This window comes from Mandrillus leucophaeus, unplaced genomic scaffold (assembly GCF_000951045.1).
Source record: "Mandrillus leucophaeus isolate KB7577 unplaced genomic scaffold, Mleu.le_1.0 Scaffold534, whole genome shotgun sequence".
NCBI classification, from domain to species: domain Eukaryota; kingdom Metazoa; phylum Chordata; class Mammalia; order Primates; family Cercopithecidae; genus Mandrillus; species Mandrillus leucophaeus.
The window spans coordinates 314847-339447 of record NW_012105742.1 but is presented as its reverse complement, the minus strand read 5'-3'; the positions used below and the strand labels follow the sequence as shown (position 1 = coordinate 339447).

The 24601-nt window shown below is 47.3% G+C and overlaps 2 protein-coding genes across 2 annotated transcripts in view; one reads left to right on the top strand and one right to left on the bottom strand.

Annotated features, from left to right (window-relative positions):
- The window catches only part of NRG2 (neuregulin 2), a 198482-nt gene that overhangs the window by 60300 nt on the left and 113581 nt on the right, over positions 1 to 24601 (bottom strand). The window lies entirely within an intron of this gene.
- Positions 20220 to 21417, top strand: LOC105551814 (prostaglandin reductase 1). Its single transcript, XM_011997217.1, has one exon. It carries the CDS (start codon positions 20266 to 20268, stop codon positions 21253 to 21255), a length of 990 nt encoding a protein of 329 aa, XP_011852607.1. The 5' UTR covers positions 20220 to 20265; the 3' UTR covers positions 21256 to 21417.

Genomic DNA, 24601 nt, shown 5'->3' with positions numbered 1-24601 from the left:
TTCTTGCTATTTGCTAAGGAGTTGTTGGAGGGTGCTGAGTGTGTGGTCAAGAACCAGGGGGAGCCAATTAATTAGTGTCCCCTTCTCTCTCCCCTCCTTTCTCCCTCCCACTTTCCAGATTCCCACCCCACAGCTAAGCTGAAGGTTTTAGTGAATTACTTGCTCATACTTTCCATGTGCATTTCCCTGGCACTAGTGATTCCCACCAGCTGAAGCCCACTGAGTGCTTGCTACCAGCTCAGCTCCTGCATCGTTGACGTTGAGAGGGTGCTCTTACCTAGCTAGCCTTCCAAAATGCCCAAGGTAGAATGTGTATGTAGGGCGAATGGGAGTGGGGTGGGTAATGGAGGTGGCTCACTGAGCCAAATCTATAAATTTTCCATCCTAAAAAGAGGCACCCTGCATTCTTTCAGATCTCAGTTTGGGAGCTCATCCCACACTGCAGGAGTCCAGCTTGAGCTGACCCACAGGCTCCTCATAGCAGACCACCAATGTCCTTAGGAAGAGCTATAAGACACAGTTGTCCAGCAGAAATGGGCAAAGAGGTTTTCTCTTAAAAAGAAGAGAACACAGTTCTGGCCTTTAAGTTTCCTTAGCTGCTTCTCTCTACCCTGCTGAAAATAGTGTTTGATGCCTAGGCTCTTCCCAATAGAGACCTCAGAGCCTTGCTACCCCTTCTCCATCATTACACAGAAATTCAGGAAAGGAAAGGGATTTGGCCAAATTCTCAAGTGCAATCGAAGCCTCCCAGCTTCCAGTCAAATGCTGTTTTGAAGGCATTTTTATGTTGCCGATCTGGTGGGCACTCCAGTGAGGGGATAGAGACCCAGCAAGATAAGCACCTTTGTCCTGAGAACGCTACTTTGAAGCCCAGTCTTATCTCTGAAACATACTTTGTTACTTTAACTTCAGTAAGCCTCTGTTACTCCCTCTGTAAAATGGAGATAGGACCACCTGCTCCCAGGATTGTTATGAGGATTAAATGGAGATGAAGCATTTGAACATGGCTTGCCTGTGACTCGTACAAAACACATAAAATTAGCACAAAATTAACAAAACGCTTGCCTGAAGAAGAGAAAAGAATCGAGAATCCAGGATTTCCCCAGTTGGGCCCCAGTGCAAGCCTGGTTCTACGGAGAGGATGTGCATGTCCCGGGCCGCCTCTGAGAAGCCTGAGACCAGTGCACTCCTCGTTGACTCTGCAGCTGCCCAGGGAGGGCACGAAAGTGGGTCGCATATTATGGCTTTGCTCCTCCAGGCGGGGACAAAATCCAAGGGCCCAAGGGAGGCACTCCCTCAGACCAGAGAGGGACAATTGCCCAGTGTCTGGTCCGAGGGAACTGTCTGTCACAGAAGCAGCGGCTTCCCTGCTCTCTGGGGTTCGCGAGCGGGGCAGGGCATCCCCTCCGAGTCTCCGGAGTTGGTGAGTGCTGTTGCCCTCGCTCCAATGACCGAGCAGAACGGAGGGAGGTGTGGCACATGGGTAGGGGCAAGCCCGAGGGCTCCGATCCCTCCGAGGAAGGGAAGCAGTGACAGCTCCCGGAGCGCTCGGCGGCCAGGCCGGGCCCCGCGTCTGCTCAGCCGCCGTCTTTCTGTCGGTACCCGCAGCTCCATCCCCGCTCGCTCAGGGCTGCCTGCCTGCAGGCCGGTACTGGCGTGCAGCGCCTCTTGCCCGCCCCTGCATGGGGACGCGGCCGCCCGGGGAGAGGCGCGCACAGCCACCGCCGGGCTCCTGGCACGCAGCCCCTTGCCCATCCGGCCGCGACGACCCGCTCGCACGCAGGCACGCGCGCCCTCGGTGCCTGTCACCGCGGCGCCCGCTCGCGCAGCCCAGACTCACCCGCGCGGCGCTGGGGGCGGGTGAGCGGGCGGCAGGTTTCTCCCAGGGAAACGGGGTTTCTGGGCGCGCGGAGGTGCCCTACCTTTCTCCCCGGGGTCGGGCTCCCGCTCCCGCTTCCTCCCCTCTCGGTGCTTCTTGCCGCGGCCGCGGCCCCTCCTCCTGGACTCCGACATTCTGCACGGGGTCTCAGGCGGTGGGACGGCCTCAGCTCTCGGCTGCCGCGCTGCGCCCCCGCCGCCTGCAGCCTCAGTGCCCGAGCGCGGCGCCTTTCTTATAGGCGGTCACACCCTCCGGGGGAGGGGAGCAGCGAGCCTTAACTCTTCCCCTCCCGCGCCCTCCACCCTCGCCCCCCCTCCACCGGCTGGGGCCGCGGGGGCGTGTGGGCGGCCGGTCTGGGCCCTAGGCCCCCTCCCCGGGCCCACCGAGGTAGGCAAGACCGGCGCCTAAACAGGGCGCCACAGACCTCCTCGCCGAAGAGGGGGCTCGAGCTGGGCTGGGGGCCTGAGCATGATTGGGGAGGGCGGAGTAGAGATCCCCCAGCGAGGGCCAAGCTAAGGACAGCATGGGGGTGGGGAGACAGCAAGAAAAGGGCCCAGGAAGGGACCAAAATGAAGCCCGGTAGCCAGCCCAGCGGGGTAGCGAGCACCCTTGGCTCTTGCAGTGGGTCTCCACAACCTCGAGGCACCCCCGGCCGTACAGGCGGGTTGCCTGTGCCTCTTATGCTTGCAGGTCTGGCCTCAGCCCCGTGGGATACCGCCATCTGGGGAACACCTTTAACGCAACCACCATTTGTGCCTGGCAGCAGGGGGTCTGTGGCCCAAGAGCCCCTCCCAGCCAGGGCAGACTGCACTCTGCAGGGAACCTGGGTGCCCCAGGTGGCTTGTAGCCCCCCTCCCACACACTCTGGCTGCAACTCCGACAGCCCAGGCTGCCGGCACCAGCTGGCTCCTCTCTACAAGGCCTGCGGAGGTGAACTCAGACACTGACTCCCCACTCCCGCCCCGGTCCTACAAACCACTGGGTAGGGGCTGCTGGAGAGGACAGCTGTCCTCCCTCCTGCCTGGGTGTGGTGCTGAAAGGGTTACATAGCAAAGGCTCTCCCTCTTCTGGCTCCCAGAAAGCCTGAGCCTGCGGTTTGCCTGCCTAGCTCTGCCTGAGGTGTCCCCTTACAGCCATCCCAACCAAAATCCAAGTCAAAGATCATCTCACCCAGTCCTCTGTCTCCTCGGGAAGGGTCCGAAGGCCTCTCTGGACAGTGTTCTCCTTAGGAGAGCCTGAAGCAGGCTTAGGACTCTGGGTCAAGGCCAGGGACTCGAGCTCCAGGACTGTCTGGGGATGCGGCCAGAACTTGAGGCCAAACTTGTGGGGTGGGAGCACAGAAAGGGGGAAGCTGGAGGTGATGGCCAAGCAAAGGGCTGATCTTTGGTGCTCTTGGGGCGCAAGTCTGTCTCATCAGGGGCCAGCTCTGGGGCGGGGGCAAGTGTAAGAGACAACCCTTGTACCCCACCCCGACTGAGGGAGAGTGAGCACCCACCCTACTTCACACAGTATCACTCTCTGTGAGGTGGGCAGCAAGGGGCCCTGGGCGGAGCCAGAGCCAGGGGCCAGGTCTCACTTCTGCTTCAACCCCTGCTCTTCAGTTTCCAAAAGGGCATTCATATCCATCCTCCTCAGCCACTGGGGTACTGCCTCGGTTCATTCCCTCTTCCTATCCCATAGACAATGTTCTCCTTGCTTGAAGTCTTGCCTCTCAGTCCTGACCTCTCCAAGGCCATCAGAGTGAGCTTTCTTTCTTTCTTTCTCTCCCTCTCTCCCTCCCTTTCTTTCTTTCTTTCCTTTCTCTCTCTCTCTCTCTCTTTCTTTCTTTCTTCTCACTCTGTCACCCAGGCTGGAGTGCAGTGACGCCATCTCGACTCACCACAACCTCCGCCTCCTGGGTTCAAGCGATTCTCCTGCCTCAGCCTCCTGAGTAGCTGGGATTACAGGCCTGCACCACCATGCCTGGCTACTTTTTGTATTTTTAGTAGAGACGGGGTTTCACCATGTTGGTCAGGCTGGTCTCAAACTCCTGACCTCCTGATCTGGCTGCCTCACCCTCCCAAAGTGTTGGGATTACAGGTGTGAGCCACCGTACCGGGTCCAGAGTGAGCTTTCTAAAACACAAACTAGATCACTTCACTCATTGTAACCCATGGGTTAAACCTAAACTCATGGGTGTCCAAAGTCCTATTCTACCTGGCCCTATCTCACAGTCTTCTAGCCCCCAAAACCTATACCTCAGCCACTTCACCTACAAGTCACACACACTTACTCTGTCTCTTCTCATACCTTTGCACATACTATACTAATCTCTCTGCCCAGGATCTCTCTCCCTTTTTGGCCTAGCTGACCTCTGTATTTATTCGTTTGGCAAATAGGTAGTCAGGCTTACTGTGTTTCAGGCACAGTGCCAGGTGCTGGAGATATGGCAGCGAGCAAGACAGACAGGGGCCCTCCTCACATAAAGGCTGGTGGGGATGGACAAATAGCTAATTACACAAATGATGGATTGTTTAAAATTTGTGTGAAATATTAAGGAGACATGCATTCAACAAACCTTTATATATGTTGACATACAGCTTGATAGAGGAAACAAACTGTAGTGAAGGCGTTCCCCAGGAAACACTTACACTGGGATTTGAAGTATGAGTAGGAGTTGGCCAGACTAAAGAGGTACTGGGGGAAGAGTATTCCTGGCAGAAGTATCAGCACATCCAATGTCCCTGAAGCAAGAAGGAGTTTTTGTACCTTTGAAAAAGAGTGTGCTGAGGGGTGTGTGTGTGCACGCACATGTGAGTATGGGATTGTGTATATGAGTGTGAGTGTGCACATGGGTGTGTATGTGCATGAGGTGTGTGTACATATGAGTGTATGCCTGTGTCTAAGGTGTGTGTGTGTACACATGGGGTTTGTGGGGAGTCTGTCGGGATGGTATAAATGTTGTAAAAGGAGCCTGGAGAGGAGGCAGGCAGTGGTTAGATCAAGCGGGACAGTTGTAGGTCCAATGAAGACATTGGAGTTTAATCTTAAGAGCAATGATCTGCTATTGAAAGCTCTTTAGCACGTACGTGAGGGGTGGGAGAGGGCAATGATGAGATCCTCTGCTTCCTGAATTCTTTTGATGTATCCCTATAAGAACACTTGACTGTGTTGTTTTTTGTTTCCACCTCTGTTTCTTCTACTACAGTAACAGCCCCTTTAGGATTGTGACCCCAGTATCTGGTACAAGGTAGGTAGTAGGTACCTCCTTGTGGGATAGATAAGTGACCCTCCTTTCACTAGTAAAGAATGACCAAGAGTACCAGCAAGAAAAAATGGCTCAAAGTGGGAGATTGCAGCCAGCTGAAGACAATTCTCCTGGGGGTAGCTCTCCCAGCAGTCCAGAGCAGCTCATGGCTTGGTATCAAATGAATGATACGAGTCAGAAATGGCATGGAAATTCAAAGAGGGCACAAGCACTCTCCCTGGGCTGGGGTATCCAGATCTAGTGCTGAGGGAGGTTGGGCTTGAAGAAGAGCTTGGAGGATGGGTAGGATTTTGATGGGGGGTGGCAGGTGAAAGATTCCAGATGAGTGGGATATGACAAAGATCTAGGGGGAGCATTCCCTGGGCACCTGCCCAGGAGACAATGAGCAGACCAGGTTTCTGTTAGGAAACTATGGAAGCTGCAAATACATACAGAAAACACTTACAGGACAAGTACTATCTGCCTCAGCCTAGTGCTAAGCACTTTACACATTTTGTCTCTTGTCATCCTCACAACAATCCTGTGAGGGAGGTCAACTCTTATTCCCATTTTACAGATGAGGAAACAAAGACTAGGAGTAATGAGACTTCTCATTCACAGTCATGTACCCAGGAAGCTGCAAAGCAAGGACTCCAGCCTTCACTATTTTTCACTAGGACCCATATTCTTTACTCTGAGACTAGCCTGCTTGTGAGCAGGTCAGAGATATGCTTGGACTGCCAGCTGAGGCTTTTGGGCCTTATTTAGTAAATGATGGGAAGTTAAGGATGGCTTTATGAGGAAGGGAGCGATTTGTGTATTAGAAAAATTAATCTGACTGGAATGTGCAGGATGGATGGGAAGGAGAAGATAGTGGAGACAAGGGAATCAGCAAAACAGGTCAACCATCAAATATTTCCTTAGAGCTCTTTATGTGTCAGGCTCTGAACATTTTGAGGGTCAGGTAAGGAGTACCTGAACCAGCAGTGAAGGCAATGAAAATGGTAGTAGGAAGGGTCACTAATATGATAGTATTAACTCACTTAATTCTTCACAACACCACTATGGAGTAGGTCTACTATTATCCCCATTTTGCAGTTGAAGAAACTGAAGCACAGAGAGGGAAGTGAGGTAATTTTTGTCTAAGTCAATACCTAGTAAGTGGCAGAGCAAGGTTAGGAACCCATGCAGTTGGGTACCCAGAGCTCACACTCTCAAGAACCTATGGTGTTGCTCAAGAAGACAGAACATGAGAGAATAGAGAAAGCCCTCACCCCTCAAGCCTAACCACTGGCCTCAGGACCTGCACAGTCCCCACAGCCCTGTGACTGATGCTCAGTGCCTGGGTCATGGGCAGGTGGAGAGAGTCACGAGGCACCCTGGGGCATGACAGCTGGGCTCCCACTTCCCCAGCCTCCCAGTTCCCACAGCAAAGGCTTCTCAGGGGAGGGAGGACAACCAGGCATTTGGAGCACCTCTAGCCTGGACCAGGGCTCTTGCCAGGAGCTTGAAAATGACCCTGTGAGCCAGGCCTGTTGCCATGGGAACTCTTTCCTCTTACCACAGGTTGTGCAACGCCCTGTACAACCTCATGCAGCGTGAGCAGGGCCTGGGGATGGGCCCAGAGACCACATTACCCAGAAAAGACCCACCCTAGTTTCACAATGGGACACTAATAGTAACATAACAAGTTAATTCAATTCCTTTAAGAAGAAAAAACACAATGTTTAACTGGTTTACAAACTTTTTTTTTCCTTTTTAACATTTTCCCTTCCACTTTGAGGCTGTGCCATGGCAAACTTTGAAGTTTAGGAAAGTTTAGACTTGTTTGAGTCATGTGCAAAAATGCCTTTGAGTGAAAGGGGAAAAAACTCCACACTACCTCTTCCCCTACCTGAGACTTTGGGACTCTGAGTCTTACCTATAAAATTCTCCTGCAAAGGGGTCTTGGGAACCATGCTGAAGTTTTCCCACTCCCCTTGGACTCACTATTTCATGGGAATTATTGGGGGAGAGCTTCAGTGGCCTCAGATTAGGGAGAGCCTTAAGCAGCTCCTTGAACCCACTCTCTCCATCCCAGGTGAAGACATCCCTGAGCCATCCCTGAGCCCATGGTATGTTTGCCCATGAGTTCAAAGTCCTTGGAGAAAATGAGGCTACTGTTACCCTTAGCTATTCTCATTTTAGTGCCTGAAAGTCATGAGGCACACTCCTCACTCAGTGGGGCTGCCAGAGGAGGAAATAGATCAAAATGCCACTCCCTGCAGGACCAGAGAAATTCCCAGTCATCCAGAAGGATTATGCAAAGCCTGGAAGCCCATTTCCCACATGACTCTAGGATGCAGTGGGGACCTGGCTGCAGCCAGTCAGATCCTGAGGAGTACATGGGGGCCAGACCCAGCTGCCTAGGCCTAGAGAGCCCCCTACCGCATCAGAGCTGAGGGATAGGGCCTCTTGCCAAATCTGCATCATGGCCTGTAGCTTCAGCATCCCTGTAAGCCACAACAGGTTTCTTCTCTTAAAAAAGTTCATTCGTGCCTCTGCCTCCCTCAGTCAGTGCAGAGAACTAGGTGGCCAGAAAGAAGGGGACTGTATTGACTGGATAAAAAGGGCAAGCTTGGATACTAGAACACTTGGGTTTGGGTCCAGTTTTGCTCCTGAGATTAGGTTAATCTGAAAAAGTCATTTTCCACAACCAGGCACTCAGGCTGTGAAACAGGGAGATACGCTTCCAGATTCCTCTGCCAGCCAATCCAGAAAGCCTGTCTACCAAGAATCTGGATGGCTGAAGGAGTAAGGGTTACAGATCGCTGCAGAAAAGCTTTTGATTGCCAGGTGAGAATGCTTCTAGAGACACACACAGCCCTGTGAACCCTGGCTGTTCCCCTCAGAGTTGTGCCTGCCTGCTCAACACAGGCACACACACATTCCTCGGCAAGTGAATGAACTTCACTGATCCCTGGAACAGCTGAGAAATTGATATCCATCTACCCAGACTCCAAACCCAGTCCTCCACAGACTGTGATGTTCTGAGCAAGACTTAGTTTCCCCTTCAAAACAAAAACAAACAAAAAATGGGTCCACAGGCCTTTCTCACAGGGATTTCAGAGTGGATGAGGAAATTCATCTGTCATCTCCCTGAAATTAGGACACTTGAAAAGGGCCCAGTCTTAGGCAGCTCCTTATGTCCAGAGGCCCGTGCCAATAGTGATTAGCTGCACCACCCTAATATGCCCTTTTGACCCTGTCCCCTTTTCCTTTGCTCCTATGGGACACAAGGTCAGATTTTGCAGTGCCTGAGCTGGGACTCTGGTTGTAGGAGCTGCCATGGTGGGCACCTCTGTCCCCACTCCCACATTAGGAGGCTCTTCTTGCTTCAACCCACCCAATCCCAAACCCAGAAGAGAATTCATGCTCCCTGCTTCATTTTCAGACCCTCTTTGGAAAGAGCAGAAGGTGGAAGGGAAGAGGCAGGCCCATCCCAGGAGGAGCCTCAGGAGCAAACTGGGAGGGACCAGAAGAGAGAAGAAAGCATTGGCCGAAGAGAAGGTGGGGAGCCTCCCCTGGCTCCAGGGGCCGGGAGAAGAAAGCCAGGCAGCAATGGGAGAGCAAACGAGGGGAGAGGTGAAGCAACAGGCAGGCCTGGACAGGGCTGGGAGCAGGATGGGGAGAGCAAGTGAGAAACTGGAGCAGCCCCAACAATCGGGTGGGGGGACAGCATGTGAACAAGAGGACAAAGGAGGACAGCAGAGCAGGCTCGAATTCCAGTGTCCCAGGAACCTGTTGTGTGCCCTTGGGTAAGTACTTTTCTCTCTCTGGCCTGCCTCCCCATCTAGAAAATGTGAGGTTGGACTAGATGATGTTGAGAGATCCTCCTACCTGAGGAACCTAAGGTTCTAAACCTCCCAGCGAGAGGGGAAGGACTGGGAGTAGAGGAGCAGATGACCCCCAGCCCCATGAGGAAGAAGAGATGTTACTGTGTCCACTGGCTCTTCTCCCAGCCCTGTGGTCTCTCTCAGCCCCACCTTCTGGGGCTTCTTGTCCTGGATGAAGCCCATGGTTGTTGTCAGCAAGCCCCTCTGTTAGGCTGGGGGAGGCAGTCAGGAGCTGGCAGAAAGCCTGTGGCATGGTACCAGGCCCTGCTGCAGGTGAGTAAGCTGCCTGGATTCTTGCTACCAGCCTCTTCCAGGGCATACCTTGGGGTCAATTGCCCCATCTGCAGGGAGACACTTGGGAGACTCCTGCACTTTATCTTGGGTGACCCAGAGCCACAGTTCCCACTGAGGTGAGAGGTGGGAGCCTGTCTACCTTCCCTAGGATGGGGGGTGATTCAACCCTTCTGCCTGCCTCGCTCATCAAGCTAACTGCATAATTACACAGCAATAATAACAACTGGCACTTACACACCAAGGCCTATGTAAGTACCTAATTTATTTATATAATGACATAATGACTTGTTTGCTGGCCTGGGGGCTCTGGGGACCATGAGCAAGGCCTTAGCTACTATCTACACCACCCTGGGGCAAAGTGACTCCTTGGATCAGCACCCAAGGGAGCTGTGGTTCCCAGAAAGAGTTGTCCCCCACGCTGGCTGCCATCCTAGCCTAGCAGAGGTAATGAGTGGCCCAGCCTTTTGGATGGTATTTGCTCACTTCTCGCTATCCATTCTGGGTGGTCAGGCTGCAGGCGTCAGCATCCATTCTCATTTCCTTGAGGACTGAGGGGGATCCTCTAGAAGGATGCAATCTCTTTCCAGGCAGAGAGACAATTCAACCCAGGCTGGCAAATTTGGAGAGCCTCCTGGGTCACCGCCCAAGGAAACAAGAGGCCTTGCCCAATATAGGCATTTATGAGCCCAGAGGCAAAAAATTCTCTTCTCTCTCTCAGCCCTGCCCAGCCTAGCCCAACCCAACCCAGCCCAGCCCTGCCTACCCCAGGCTTGGCTGCTCCTGGGACAACAGCCCAACTTCCCTGGCCTGGTCTGGATACTGGTTCCCAAGCCAGACTTAGTTCTCCTGGGAATTTCCTCAATGGACGATGTCACAGACACTAACTTCACAGTGGTTATGGCAGGTCTCAGAGACCCTGGAGACCTAGCTGTGGCCCTGCCCTCCTCCTTCCTACTGCCCCAAATCACCACATTCTTTCTCCTCAGAGCGCCCATTTAAAGCTTATGAAAGTTCCAGCACTAACCACAAAGCAAGAACCACTAGACCTTCTAGACTGCTGGCCCTTAGGGTACCCTGGAACTGCAAATATCATAATTTACCCAGGAGAAGGATATGCAAATTCCAAGCAGATATGATATGGAGATAGGGTCAGGAAACCTGAATTATCCTTTTAGCTCAATTGGTTTTCCTCTGGTGGTTCCTGGGGAAGTCATATTTTCCCTTTGGGCCTCAATGTGTACTTACCTGTGAACTAAGGGAAAACTGAAACGCTTTCCAGGGGCCTTTCTAGCAGTAAATCTTCAAAGAGGAGCCCTGAGTCTCCACATATGTTTCCAGCTCTAGGACCTTTGTTCCTTGCCATCGGCTGCTGCTCTACAGCTGGCCCTCTGCCAGCCTCCCTCCCACCTTTGAAGGTCAACTACTGGTTCTCTGGAAACCTCTACCCTTCCAAGCCCAGTCTGTGGAGGTATGTGGGGCTGCTCCGGGGAACTGGCATGCACACACAGGACCTTGGGAGCTCTGAGCACCTGCGCCTGGTTATTGGATGCTTCAGAGTTCCTTGCAGGCTTCTTAGGGCTGCAGGCAACAGCATTTAATCAGCAGCCGGCTCATCATGCAACATGTTGACCTTAATGGCCTTGTGAATCTGCACTCACCCCTATGTCTGTTTCCTATACCCTGCCCCAGTCACTGAGGCTTCTGATGAGTCTGGTGGTCTCTCCATCTACTCTAAAGCAGTGGGTGCTGAAACTTATGATCACTGAGGTGCCCACCACAATCCTTCGTCTAATTGCTTGCATTGTTTTGGGTTTCTGACTGATGTCCAGTGGAGTACTTCCTTTACATGATTTTATCCACAATCTTCCCCCAAATTATTATGTAGCTTCAACACTACTAACCCATTCTCTAGGCCCAGGGGCTCCCCCAGCAGCCAGAGGATTCATAGCTGAATGGCCTGAGGTGTCCCTGTGAGAGCCTTTGTGTCCTCTCCCCTGCCTTACCCTCTTCTGCTCCTTGAGCTACCAGGCTCATTGACAGACAATGCTTGCTCCACACCTGCTTAATGACAGGCACAGTGCTGGCCATTGCAGTATACAAAGACCCTGTCCTCAAGGAGCTTACAATCTAGAGGGAGGACACTTACACAGATGGACAGAAATCACAGCTTAAGACAGCAGCAGCAACTTATGTTCCAACTTATCCTGGAACTTCCTTGGAGAGATAGTTAAATGTAACCTGGGGTCAGGTGCAGTGGATCAAGGCCGTAATCCCAGCACTTTGGGAGGCTGAGGAAGGTGGATCACTTGAGCCCAGGAGTTCAAGATCAGCCTGGGCAGCATGGTGAAACTCTGTCTCTACAAAAAACACAAAAATCAGCTGGGCATGGTGGCACACACCTGTAGTCCCAGCTACACGGGAGGCTAAGAGGTGGGAGGATGGCTTGAGCCCAGGAGGTTGAGGCTGCTGTGAACAACCAAGATCGCTACCACTGCACTCCAGCTTGGGTGACAGACCCTGTCTCAGAAAAAAAATAATAATAAAAGTGACCTGGGGTGGTCTGTCATGGTGGATTTCCTGTAAAAGGAAGAGGAAGATTCCAATTAGTAGAAAGGTCTGGAGATGGGATGCGAGCAAGCTAGGAGGGGAAGTATGGTGGTCAGAGGGAGGTACAGTAACTTATAAAGGAAACAGTGGTGCTCCACACCCTATACCTGTGCCCTCAGGCCTTTCTCTGTCCCTACCACCTCAAAAATAAGGACTGCACACATCTGGAGTGGCCTTAAGGCCACTCCAGGCACGGAACTCAGCCTCATTCAGAGCTACCTTCCTCTCACTGCTTTCCAGGGTTCCCAGTATGTGTATATACACACATGCACACCCACCTCCAAGCAACAGCTTCATGAGCTCCTCTGCCAAATTCCCCAGGACACTCCCACTCCATTCTCAACCTCTCTCATTCACTCATGCCTGTATACATACCTTACAGCCTCATCCCTCCTATCATATACCACCTGCCCATTACATAACTCTGTTTGGGATTATTTTTGCCCAGAGGTATGAGCTGCATTTCTGCATATTTAAGCTGTCTTTGATTCATTCCTGCCCGTTTCTTAGTTCTGTTTGCCCAGGTGCCCGCCCCACCCACTAGCTCGAAGGCCCCTGAGAACATGCCCATGTTGGGCTCAGCTTGCCCTACAGCTCCCAGTTCCTCCACTCCAGGTCTAAAGAAGCGGACACACAGCAGCACTGGCTCCACTTAGGTAGGGCCATTGTAGGCCCCCCAGCTGGTTACACGGGCCACCACAACCTTATACCTTCCATTGCTCTCTATTCTTCCCTCCCAGTGAGCCTTGGCCTTGTCACCTGGTCTTTCCCATCCTCAAAGTTACAATCCCTGCACTCCCATACATGGCCCCAGGGTGTGGCTCCAGTAATTCAAGGGGGAAGGGGTAGTGGGAGAAAAGACCAAATTATAATTAATGGTTTGTCTCCCATTAAGCTTCTTTCAAATAAACTGGCTTAATGTAATTATGGAAATGGTTGCAAGGGGGCTCTTGTTGTGTTGTAAAATAATTATGTGACAATGATCATTTTATTTTTAAGAGCTTACTACCAAATAGGGTGTAAATGGCTTCTCCTACTGAGATGGGGTGATTTCGTGGACAGAGGACAGAGGACAATGGGATTGGGAGAGCATTTCTGCTAGGGGTCACCAGTTGAAATGAGGATTCAATTTAGCAGTTTCCAGCCTCTGTAAGGAGGTGGCACCAGCTAAGCTGCTGAGACTTGACAGGCTGGGTGGTGGCCAGGGCCCCCCAGGCCCTGCTTATCTTCCACTGGTACCTGATGCAGGCCCCTGATCTCTGGATCACCAGGGAGGACGCTGAATTCCTCAGAGGAGATTGCTACCAGGATTTTATTCCTGGTACTGCACTCTGACCGGGTGTCAGGCTGCACTGCCTGATCTACGGGTGTTTTCTATGTATATTGTCTGTATATTCAGACAACTCTGAATATTGTCATTCAATTTACAAGTAGCAGAATTGCATAGCTTAAAAGATTATGAAAGGCTGTGTGGTAAATTCTAGATGATCAGCTAGTTAAAATGAAAGGAAGGATCATGGTGACACTTGTATCGCAAAAGATGAGCTGAGAGTACAGGAGATGCTTTCCTGGAATATGGGACAGCCTGGCACAGGCACTGATTGGGAATCCACAAAGCAGGTTCAGAGAGTGATGAATACTACCTTTTAACTGACATGTAGGAAGTCATGGAGATAAGGCTAAATAAAAAGACTAGGTGGGAACCAGGCTGCCCAGAACACCTGGAGCTCATGCTAAGGGAATGAAAGGATATTGAAGGGTTCTGAGCAGGAAGGTGACCCAACCCAAACTATACTCTTGGAGGCTCATCTGGCAGCAACATGCAGGGCAGAATGGAGCAGAATCTGGAGGCAAGACTGAGCAGCAAAATGTTTAACAATGGGCTGTAGCCTGCAGCCTCCGTGGGGTGCTTGCTACAAATGCAAGTACTGATCCCACGAAAAACATTCTGAATTACAGTCTCTGGGGTGCAGCCAGGACTTGGTATTTGTAACTATTGTGAGGCAGACGGTGTATGAAGCACACTTTGAGAAAACTGGTCCTAGAGAATCCAGTCCTCAATGCTCAGCTTGGCATTTAAAGCTTTCTGTAAAATATCCCCATCAACAATTTTCCCCTTATAACTGCATTTTTAAGGTAATTGGGAAATAATTTACATGCCATGCAAATGACCCATTTTAAGTATATAATTCACTTTTGTGGTCTATTTACAGAACTGTGCAACCATCACTGCAGTAAGTTTTAGAACCTTTTCATCATCCCCCAAAGAAACCTCATACTGTTTAGCACCCCCTCCCCCTGCCATCCCCTTTATCCCCTGGCAACCACTGATTGACTTTCTGTCACTATAGATTTGCCTGTTCTGGATACTTCATATAAATGGAATCATACAATGTGTGGCCTTTCTTGACTGCCTTCTTTCACTAGGTATAATGTTTTCCAGGTTCATCCATATTGTAGCATGGATCAGTATTCATACCTTTTTTGTGGCCAAATAATATTCCATTATATGTATATATACCAGATATTATTTATATGTTCATCAATTGATGGACATTTGGATTGTTTCTACTTTTTGGCTATTACAAATAATACTTCTATGAACATTTGTGTATAAGTTTTTGTGTGGACATATGTGCTTTCGTTTTTCTAGGGTATATGTATTACCTGAAATCCCACTTGGAAGTAAGATTGCTCAGTCATATTGTAACTCTATGTTTAATCATTGAGGAATTGCCAGACTGTTTTCCAAAGCAGCTGCACCGTTTTGCATTCCCACCAGCAGTGTATGAGGGTTTCAATTTCTCCACATTCTCATCAACACCTGTTATTATCTGACTTTTTGATTCTAGCTATCCCAGTGGATGTGAAATGGTATCTTGTGAGTTTTTTAAAGCAGATTTATTGAGGTATAATTCACATACCATACAGTTCACTCATTTAAAGTGTACAATTCAATGGTTTTTGGAAAGTACATTATTTTGTTGTCATTTTGTTTCATTTTTTGATTTTTGGGGACAAGGTCTCACTCTGTCACCCAGGCTGGAGCACAGTGGTGCGATGACGGTTCACTGCAGCCTCGACCTCGTAGGCGCAAACGATCCTTCCACCTCAGCCTCTTGAGTAGCTGGGACTACAGGCAAGCACTGCCATGTTCGGCTAATTTGCGTATTTTTTTGTAGAGACAGGGTCTTGCCACATTGCTCAGGCTGGTCTAGAACTCCTGGGCTCTAGTAATCTGCCCGACTCAGCCTCCCAAAGTGCTGGGATTACAGGTGTGAGCCACTGTCCCCAGTCTTATTATGGTTTTGATCTGTATTTCCCTGATAACTAATGATGTTGAGCATCTTTTTTTTGTACATATTGTCCATCTGTATGTCTTCTTTGGAGAAATGTTTATTCAGATCCTTGACTCACTTTCCCCCAGTTTTATTGAGGTATAATTGACAAATAAATTGTATATGTTCATTTTTGGTTGGGTCATTTATCTTTTTATAATTGAATTGTAAGAGCTCTTTATATATCATTGATACAACTCTCTTATCTGATAAAATTTTTGCAAAATTTTTCTCCCAATCTGTGGGTTGTCATTTCACTTTCTTGATGGTATCCTTTGAAGTGCAACATTTTATAAAATTTTGATGAATTCTACTTTAACTATTTTGTTGTGGTTGCTCATGTTTATGGTGTCATATCTTAGAAACTATTATCTAATTGAATGTCACAAAGATTTATGCCTATTTTTTCTTCTAAGAGTTTTTTATTTTAAGTTCTTACTGTTAAGTCTTTGACCCATGTTGGGTTAATTTTTGTATATGGTATGAGGTATTCTTTTGCATGTAGATATTCAGTTGTCCCAGCACAATTGTGAAAGACACTACAATTGCATTTTTTAAATAAATTCCGGCCGGGCGCGGTGGCTCAAGCCTGTAATCCCAGCACTTTGGGAGGCCGAGACGGGCGGATCACGAGGTCAGGAGATTGAGACCATCCTGGCGAACACGGTGAAACCCTGTCTCTACTAAAAAATACAAAAAACTAGCCGGGCGAGGCGGCGGGCGTCTGTAGTCCCAGCTACTCGGGAGGCTGAGGCAGGAGAATGGTGTAAACCCGGGAGGCGGAGCTTGTAGTGAGTTGAGATCCGGCCACTGCACTCCAGCCTGGGCGACAGAGCGAGACTCCGTCTCCAAAAAATAAATAAATAAATAAATTCCTCCTAGTAATTCTTATGTGGATTGCAGTCTGGGAACCACTGAGTTAGAGGATACAACTAGGCTAGGATAGAACTAGTCTAGGCAGTGGGTGACAGAGTTTAAACTCTGGTGGTCATATCAAGAATTGAGATAAAAGGATGGATGAGAAGTATAGGGATAAAGGAAATGGTAACTTAAGGTGATGGGGTGAATGTGTGGCTAAAGATGAGAGTAGCTTTTAGCTTTTTTAGCTTAAAAAAACCAAAGATGATAATACAATTATTACACCTCTTCTCTGTGTACCCTTTTACAGCTTAAAACATGCTTCTAGATAGCTTGTCTCAATCCGTGCTCTTTAGTGAGATAGAGAGCGCATTACTATCTTCACATAACAAATGAGGAAACTGAGGGTCCAAGATGTGGTTAGTAAGCAGCCCAGACAAGCCCCAAGGTTCTTAACATCAGTCACTAGAACACTGATAGAAGTTTGGAAAACATGGGAAAGAGCCGCTTGAGCTATTTAGACAGGTCGGATTTGGATTGCTAGCAGGAAATGACTAGCAGACATCCAGAAATGTAGGCCTAGAGTTGGCTCAAGAGGTCAGGGTTGAAGATGGGGTTTGAGGAGTCACTGTTGAGGGGTATCAATTTAGTTGTTATGGCAAGCAAGACTGCTAGAGAGAAAGTGTAGACAGAGGAAGGCAGAAGCAGAGAGATTCATGAGGAGATACTCACATGTAGAAACCAGGAAGAAATCACTGGTGGAGAGGCCAGGAGGGAGCAAAACAGTGGATGGGGAAAAGTAAGAGGAGAACTTTCTTGGAAGGATAGGGTGGGTCAACAAGTAGCAAACACTGAATAAAGAAGTAAAAAAAGTTTTGCTTAAATCTAGCCATGCCTGGCTGCAGAAGTGAGTACAATATGCTTCTGAAATGATTACCCTCCTAAAGGCAGAGAAGCCAGGCCAGGTTTCTGCAATTTCAGTACAGATTAAGCAGGCAATGCTGGGAGTTCTGAGCTTTCACTCAAAGTCAGGGAAATGGCAGGTATGGGATCACTAACCCACTCCACCCCACAACCCCTGGGGTCCCATACAGCCTTGTATCACTAGAAGCAAGAAGTACTTGCCAGGAAACTGGTCCTTATGTTTAGCTTGTATGCATCAGCTGCTTGAGAAAATGATCTTTAAGGTTTCCTGAATCCTTGTAGCTAAATGATACTCTGGAGAGAGGAGGTGACAAGATGAGAGAAGTGATGTTTGACTGATCAAGCATTTGGAGAAAGTTACTGGATCCTCTCTGGTTACATATCTTAGCCCTCATGAGATTCGTTTTTATCAGGGTAGAGGTGGGTGTTAAGTTACATGGCTAAATTCCTGGCATTATGATAGTTTGAATCAATTGAACAGGGTTCTCTGAGCATCTAGTACATGCAAGCTAAAGATGGTGGAGGATACAGCAATGTTGAAGACAGTCTCTGTCTTGAGGAGCTCACAATTGCCAGACTAATGACAAGAGATGTGGTTTCTTGTATATACTTGGCATGCAAATACTTGGGAAAACAAAATTGAATTACAGTATTAATACAGGACTCTAAAAGAGAAGCAATGAATGTACACCATGCAATACTAAGTAACCACTTCAATGACAAATATGTTGGCTATGTCAATGCACAAAGATTGTAAATAAAACACAGCAATTGGATTAGGCAGAGATCACACCAGAAACAGCTATGCAAGGCTCACAACCAAAATCCAAAAGACTGTAGAGGGCAGTAAGAGTTGACCTGTTTGGCATCCCATAAGTTTCGTTCCTGTAAACTTGCTTAGGTTCATAACAGAAATGCATTGTCCAGAAAATAAGTGCAATAGAAATGTGGAGGATGGAATGGTCATGGAGGAATGAGACCACAGGGAACATCTCAAACAGGGAGAATAGCATGTGCAAGTGTTCAGAGGTAAAGATGTATAGATTATATCAAGACATAGTGAGTAAACCAGCTTAGTTTGGAAATGTAGGTTTAGATCCTGATGTGAAGGCATATAGGCCAATCTAAACTGTCTGGATTCAATTTTAGAGGTTGAGGAGAGTTTCTGAGGGTTTTGGAGAGCAGTTCTCATTAATCTTCACAACTGTGAGAATTAAATGAGTTAAAAGTAAAAGTAAAGTTCTTAGAACAGAGATAAGTGTTTGTTTATTATTACTTTCAACTTTGCGGTTTGTCGCCCAAATAAGCCATTAGTTTCTTGAGAGTAGGGACTACATCTTCCAGAGAAGAAAGGAAGTAGTGGGAATCAGGTAACCCAGACACATAGGGTCAGAGAAGGCTTCCCAGTATAAGCCAGAGAAGGCTTCCCAGTATAAATAATAAACCTTGTTTATTATTACTTTCACCTTTGTGGGTTGTCTCCCAAATAAGCCATTAGTTTCTTCAGAATAGGAATTACATCTTCCAGAGAAGAAAGGAAGTAGGGGGGATCAGGTAACCCAGACTCATAGAGTCAGAGAAGGCTTCCCAGTATAAACCATGCTTCTCTGAGTCCTCAAAGATTAATCAGGTTTAAAGAAGGAGGCATCTGGAGTGGAGACTGAGGATAGGGAAGACAGAATGCTCCAGACAAAACAAAACAAAACAAAACAAAACAAATCACAGCATATAGGAAAGCCCAAAGTGGAGAGAAAGTGTGGGAACTAACAAAAGCTTAACTATCATCTTCTGAGGAGGTATCTGTTTCAAAATCAAATGACAAAGTGATTACAGCAAGGCTGTAGGATACAAGATGAATAATATAGAAGTCAATTGCTTTCCTATATATTAGCAGTAAGTGAGTGAAATTTGAAATGTAAAACACATTATCATTTACATTAGCACCATCTAAAATGAAATATTTCAGTGTAAATCTAAAAGATATACAAGATCTATATTAGGAAAACTACAAAACTCTGATAAACAAAATCAAAGAACTAAATAAATGGAGAGATATTCCATGTTCATAGATGTGAAGACTCAATGTTGTCAAGATGTCAGTTCTTCCCAACGTGATCTATAGATTCAATGCAACTCCAATTGAAATCCAGCAAGTTATTACTATTTTGTGGATATCAATAAATGTATTCTAAAGTTTATGTGGAGAAGCAAAAGATCAAGAATAGCCAACTCAATATTGGAGGAGAACAAAGAAGACTGACACTACCTGACTTTGAGACTTTCTGTAAAGCTACAGTAATCAGGACAGTGGGGTATTGGTGAAAGAAAAGAACAATAGATCAGTAGAACAGAATGGAGAGCCTAGAAATAGACCCACATAAATATAGTCAACTGATCTTTGACAAAGGAGCAAAGGCAATACAATGGAGCAAAGATAATCTTTACACTCAGTGGTGCTGGAACACTACAGGTAACTTAGCTACCTGTAAAAAAATAAGAAGAATCTAGACACAGGCATTTCACCACTCACAAATATCAACTCAAAATGGATCACAGACCTAAATATAAAATCCAAAACTATAACACTACTAGAAGATAACATAGGAGAAAATCTAGATGACCTTGGGTTTGGCAATGACTTTCTATACAACACCAATGGCATAATATATGAAAGAAATAATTGATAAGCTGGACTTCATTGAAATTAAAAACTTGGCCAGGCATGGTGGCTCACACCTATAATTCCAGCACTTTGGGAGGTGAAGGTCGGTGGATCACTTGAGCTCAGGAGTTTGAGACCAGCCTGGGCAACATAGTGAAACACCAAAACACTCTACAAAAAATAAAAATAAAAAATTAGCTGGGCATGGTGGTGTGTGCCTGTAGTTCCAGCTACTCAGGAGACAGAGGTGGGAGGAACATTTGAGCCCAGAGGGTTGAGGCTGCAGTGAGCAAAGATCACGCCACTGCACTCCAGCCTGGGTGATAGAGTGAGATTCTGTCTCAAAAAACAAAAACAAAAACAAAAACAATTAAAAACTCCTCCTCTGCAAAAGATAATGTCAAGACACTAAGAAGACAAGCAACAAACAGAAAAAATATTTGCAAAGGACACATCTAATAAAGAATTTTTATTGAAAACATACAAAGAACTCTTAGAACTCAACAATGAAACAAAAGACCCAGTTAAAAAATTATCAAAAGACCTAAAGAGTCCCAGCCGCCTTCCCCAGCAGTGGAACCCTCCGACTCCTGAGCTTCCGGATGGTTCGTACTAAGATATGGACCCTGAAGAAGCACTTTGTTGGCCATCCTACTAATAGTGACTTTGAGTTGAAGACAGCTGAGCTACCACCCTTAAAAAATGGAGAGGTCCTGCTTGAAGCTTTGTTCCTCACCGTGGATCCTTACATGAGATTTTTAGCCAAAACGTTGAAAGAAGGTGATACAATGATGGGGCAGCAAGTGGCCAGAGTTGTGGAAAGTAAAAATGCAGCCCTACCAAAAGGAACTATTGTACTGACTTCTCCAGGCTGGACAACACACTCCATTTCTGATGGGAAAGATCTGGAAAAGCTGCTGACAGAGTGGCCAGACACAATACCAGTGTCTTTGGCTCTGGGGACAATTGGCATGCCAGGCCTGACTGCCTACTTTGGCCTACTTGACATCTGTGGTGTGAAGGGTGGAGAAACAGTGATGGTTAATGCAGCAGCTGGAGCTGTGGGCTCTGTTGTGGGGCAGATTGCAAAGCTCAAGGGCTGCAAAGTTGTTGCAGCAGCAGGGTCTGATAAAAAGGTTGCCTATCTTCAAAAGCTTGGATTTGATGTTGTCTTTAACTACAAGACAGTAGAGTCTTTGGAAGAAACTTTGAAGAAAGCCTCTCTTGATGGTTACGATTGTTATTTTGATAATGTAGATGGAGAGTTTTCAAACACTGTTATCAGCCAGATGAAGAAATTTGGAAGGATTGCCATATGTGGAGCCATCTCTACATATAACAGAACCGGCCCACTTCCCCCAGGTCCAAACCCAGAGACTATTATCCTTCAGGAGCTTCACATACAAGGCTTTGTTGTCTACCGCTGGCAAGGAGATGTCCGCCAAAAAGCTCTGAAGGACTTGCTGAAATGGGTCTCAGAGGGTAAAATCCAGGACAAGGAATATATCATCGAAGGATGTGAAAACATGCCAGCTGCATTTATGGGAATGCTGAAAGGAGATAATTTGGGGAAAACAATAGTGAAAGTATGAAAAAAAGGACACATGGAATCTGGAGGCCATTTAAATGATTACTTAATTTGTTTTTCACCATTTAGCAAAAATGTATACTACCCTAAATGTCTTAGAAACAGTACTTGTAATGAGTTTGATCTACTTAATAAAATACATTTAAGTGGTTAAAAAAAAAAAAAAGACCTAAAGAGGTGCCTTACCAAAGAAAATATACAGATGGCAAATAAGCATATGAGAAGATGCTCCACATCATATATCATCAGGAAATTGCAAATTAAAACAGCAACAAGATACTATGATACACCTATTAGAATGCCCCAAATCCAAAGCACTAACAGCACCAAATTCTGGTGAGGATGTGGAACAACAGGATCTATCATTCATTGCTGGTGGTAATGGTAAGCAGTATAGTTACTTTGTAAGACAGTTTAGCCGTTTCTTACAAAACTAAACATACTCTTACCATATGATCCAGCAATTGTGTTCCTTGGTATTTACCCAAATGAGCTGAAAACTTATATCCACAGAAAAACCTGCACAAGGATGTTTATAGCAGCTTCATACATCATTGCCCAAACTTGGAAGCTACCAAGATGTCCTTCAGTAGGTGAATGAATAAATAAACTGTGGTACATCCTGACAATAGAATGTTATTCAGCATTAAAAAAGAAATGAGCTATCAAGCCATGAAAAGACATGGAGGAAACTTAAATGTATATTACTAAGTGAAGGAAGCCAATCGGAAAAGGCTACATACTGTATGATTCCAACTATATGATATTCTGGAAAAGGCAAAACTATGGAAACAGTAAAAAGACCAGTGATTGCCAGAGGTTGAGGGGAGGGAGGGATGAAGAGGTGAAGCACAGAGGATTTTTAGGGCAGCAAAAAATACTCTGTATGATACTACAATGAATACATGTCCTCATACACTTGTCCAAGCCCATAGAATGTACAACACCAAGAGTGAACTCTAGTGTAAACTATGGATTTTGGGTGATAATGATGTGTTAATCTAGGTTCATCAGTTGTAACAAATGTACCACCGTGGTGGGGAATGTCGATAGTGGATGTGATTGTGCATGTGTGGGACAGGGAGGTATGGGAACTTTCTGTGCTTCTGCCCAATTTTGCTGTGAACCTAAAACTGCTCTAAAAAAAGTACATCAATTAAAAAAAGCAATTGACAATTATGAAGCAGTGTTTGTGCCACATGCTATAACCCTTATTAAAATGTATCTTGCGCTCTTCAGGAGTCTCCTAGGCACTCTGCGGAAGATAGCCCTGAAGCGCAGGGATAGAGCATGAGGGGCACAGGGCGGAAGTAGGTTACCAGGACTTGCTAAGAAACACTGTTTCCTGTCCAGCTCAGCCATGAGTTAGCTCTGTAGCCTCAGATGGGTCTCAGACATTTCCTCTCTCACTCTGTAGCCTAGTTTCCTCCTCTCCAACAAAAGCCTTCGATGGACTATACCCTTAGCAAGGCCCCTTCCAGCTCTCATGTCCTATACCTGTACTCAAGGGCCAAAGAACTTGGGAGCTCTGGCCCTTTGGTATGTTAACTTGAGAAATAGCCCTTAAGATCAACCTCCAAGGGCTCACGCAAACCCAGAGTCCTAGTTTTAATTCATAAGGCCTGACAAATGAGAGACAAAGAAAATCCTGAGGGCTGATGGGACCCATTTGGCCTACTCGGGACTGTCATACTTGGGACTTCCAGGCCTCCTGAAGGGAGCAGCAACTCAGCCAGCTATATGAGCACTACTCAAACAATACCAGGTGGGTTGATGCTGCAAACAGCAGTCCTGTTGGTCATCTCCCTTGTGCTAGATGCCAACAAAGCTAGGTGGAAAGACTGGCTCTGACAGCTGTAGGGAGCAGTACTGTGCCAAGGAGTTTCCAGCTTCAGGATGGCAAGAGGAAGCAGTGGAGAAGTTGGCAAGCAAACGTGGCCTGGTCCAGCCCTCCCCAGGATCACTAGGATGGATGAGTAAGACCTGGTCCCATGTTCTGTTGCCACCTCCCACAATCCTGCAAGCCAGGCAATGGAGGGATCTTTGAGGGACCCATGATCCTAGATGGGGGAGAGCCCCTGGCTGTCTGGGCTCAAGAATCTCTGGGGGATTGCCATCTCTTTTGGTCAGAACTGAACTCTCTCACAAGAGTGCTAAATCAATTCAGCTTTGATAAGAATAAATCTTTTTGGTTTGTGAGACAATACCAAAAGTACAGAATTTCTGGTAAAGGAGAAAAAGAAAAATACCCTGAGTATTTTTTTTAAGGGCAATGAATTATGCCTTCCTTGTTGGGTTCTACAGATGGAATTACTCAACTGGCTTGTTCTGTTTTAATTAACCCAGCTAATAACTTCCCTGCTGGATTCCCTTGTTCATAACTTCTTGATTTCACATAATAACGTGTTTGTTTCTTCCTTTGTGTTCTAATGAAATGATAATAACCTTCCCTGGCATTCATTTCATCCTTAATATCCAGAGATTTCATTAATATAAACCCTCTTTCCATCTGCTCTTGCTCCCTTTTAAAGGAAATATTTCTGTGTCCTCTTTACTTGTCTTTTTTGGGGAGGCTCAGCTAATCTTGTCTTTCCTCTAGAAAGAATCTTTCTGCAAGGCTTCCCTGGGCTGTTGGGGCTTGGCACAGGCTCCCTCAGCCACCTCCCTTTCCGGGGCCTCGCTGAGGTCTCTTCGCTGCTACTTCTGGGACAAAGACCACTGCTCACTTGGAGCCTGGATCTGAGGAACGCAAAGGCATTAAGTTGCTAATACATTTTTGGAATGGGATCAAGGTAAGAAGAGTGAAAATGACACAGGTGTGGGGATCTCGAGAAGAGATGCGGATTGCTGCCTAGGGCTGGCCCGAGTCTCAGGACAGTAGGACACATGAAGCCTGGGAGCAGCCTGCAGGGAAGGCATGGGGAGGAGGAACAGGAGGATAGCCCAGGGCTCAAAGAAGATGTGAGGCTAATAAAGGTATTCAGATGAAGTAGGGGTGGTGGAGTGTGTCAGTTCATTCATGAGTTCTACTGTATGGTTTTCTTTTTGTTGTTTTCTTGGTCAGGAGCAAAATCCTGACTACCAGGGTAGAAAATTCCCTATGAAGCTATTGTCCTGTGTTCTGACTGAGGCTGCACCATGCAGCCATCTGCATCCCACAAATTCTGCACTCACCTCTCTGTTGTCTTCCACTGCTCCTCAGCTTTGTCAGTGTTTACTGGACACTCATGAGGCCTGAAAACACGGTGCTGGGGGGACCTTCCTCCACACTCAAGGAGCTTCCACACTGGTGGGAAACTGAGATGGTGCTCCCCAAAGCGCTAACAATACCAAATCTCAAGGGCTGGTGC

Bases quoted from the DNA above. Each gene is read 5' to 3' on its own strand.
- LOC105551814 (XM_011997217.1), top strand. From the start codon at position 20,266: ATGGTTCGTACTAAGATATGGACCCTGAAGAAGCACTTTGTTGGCCAT.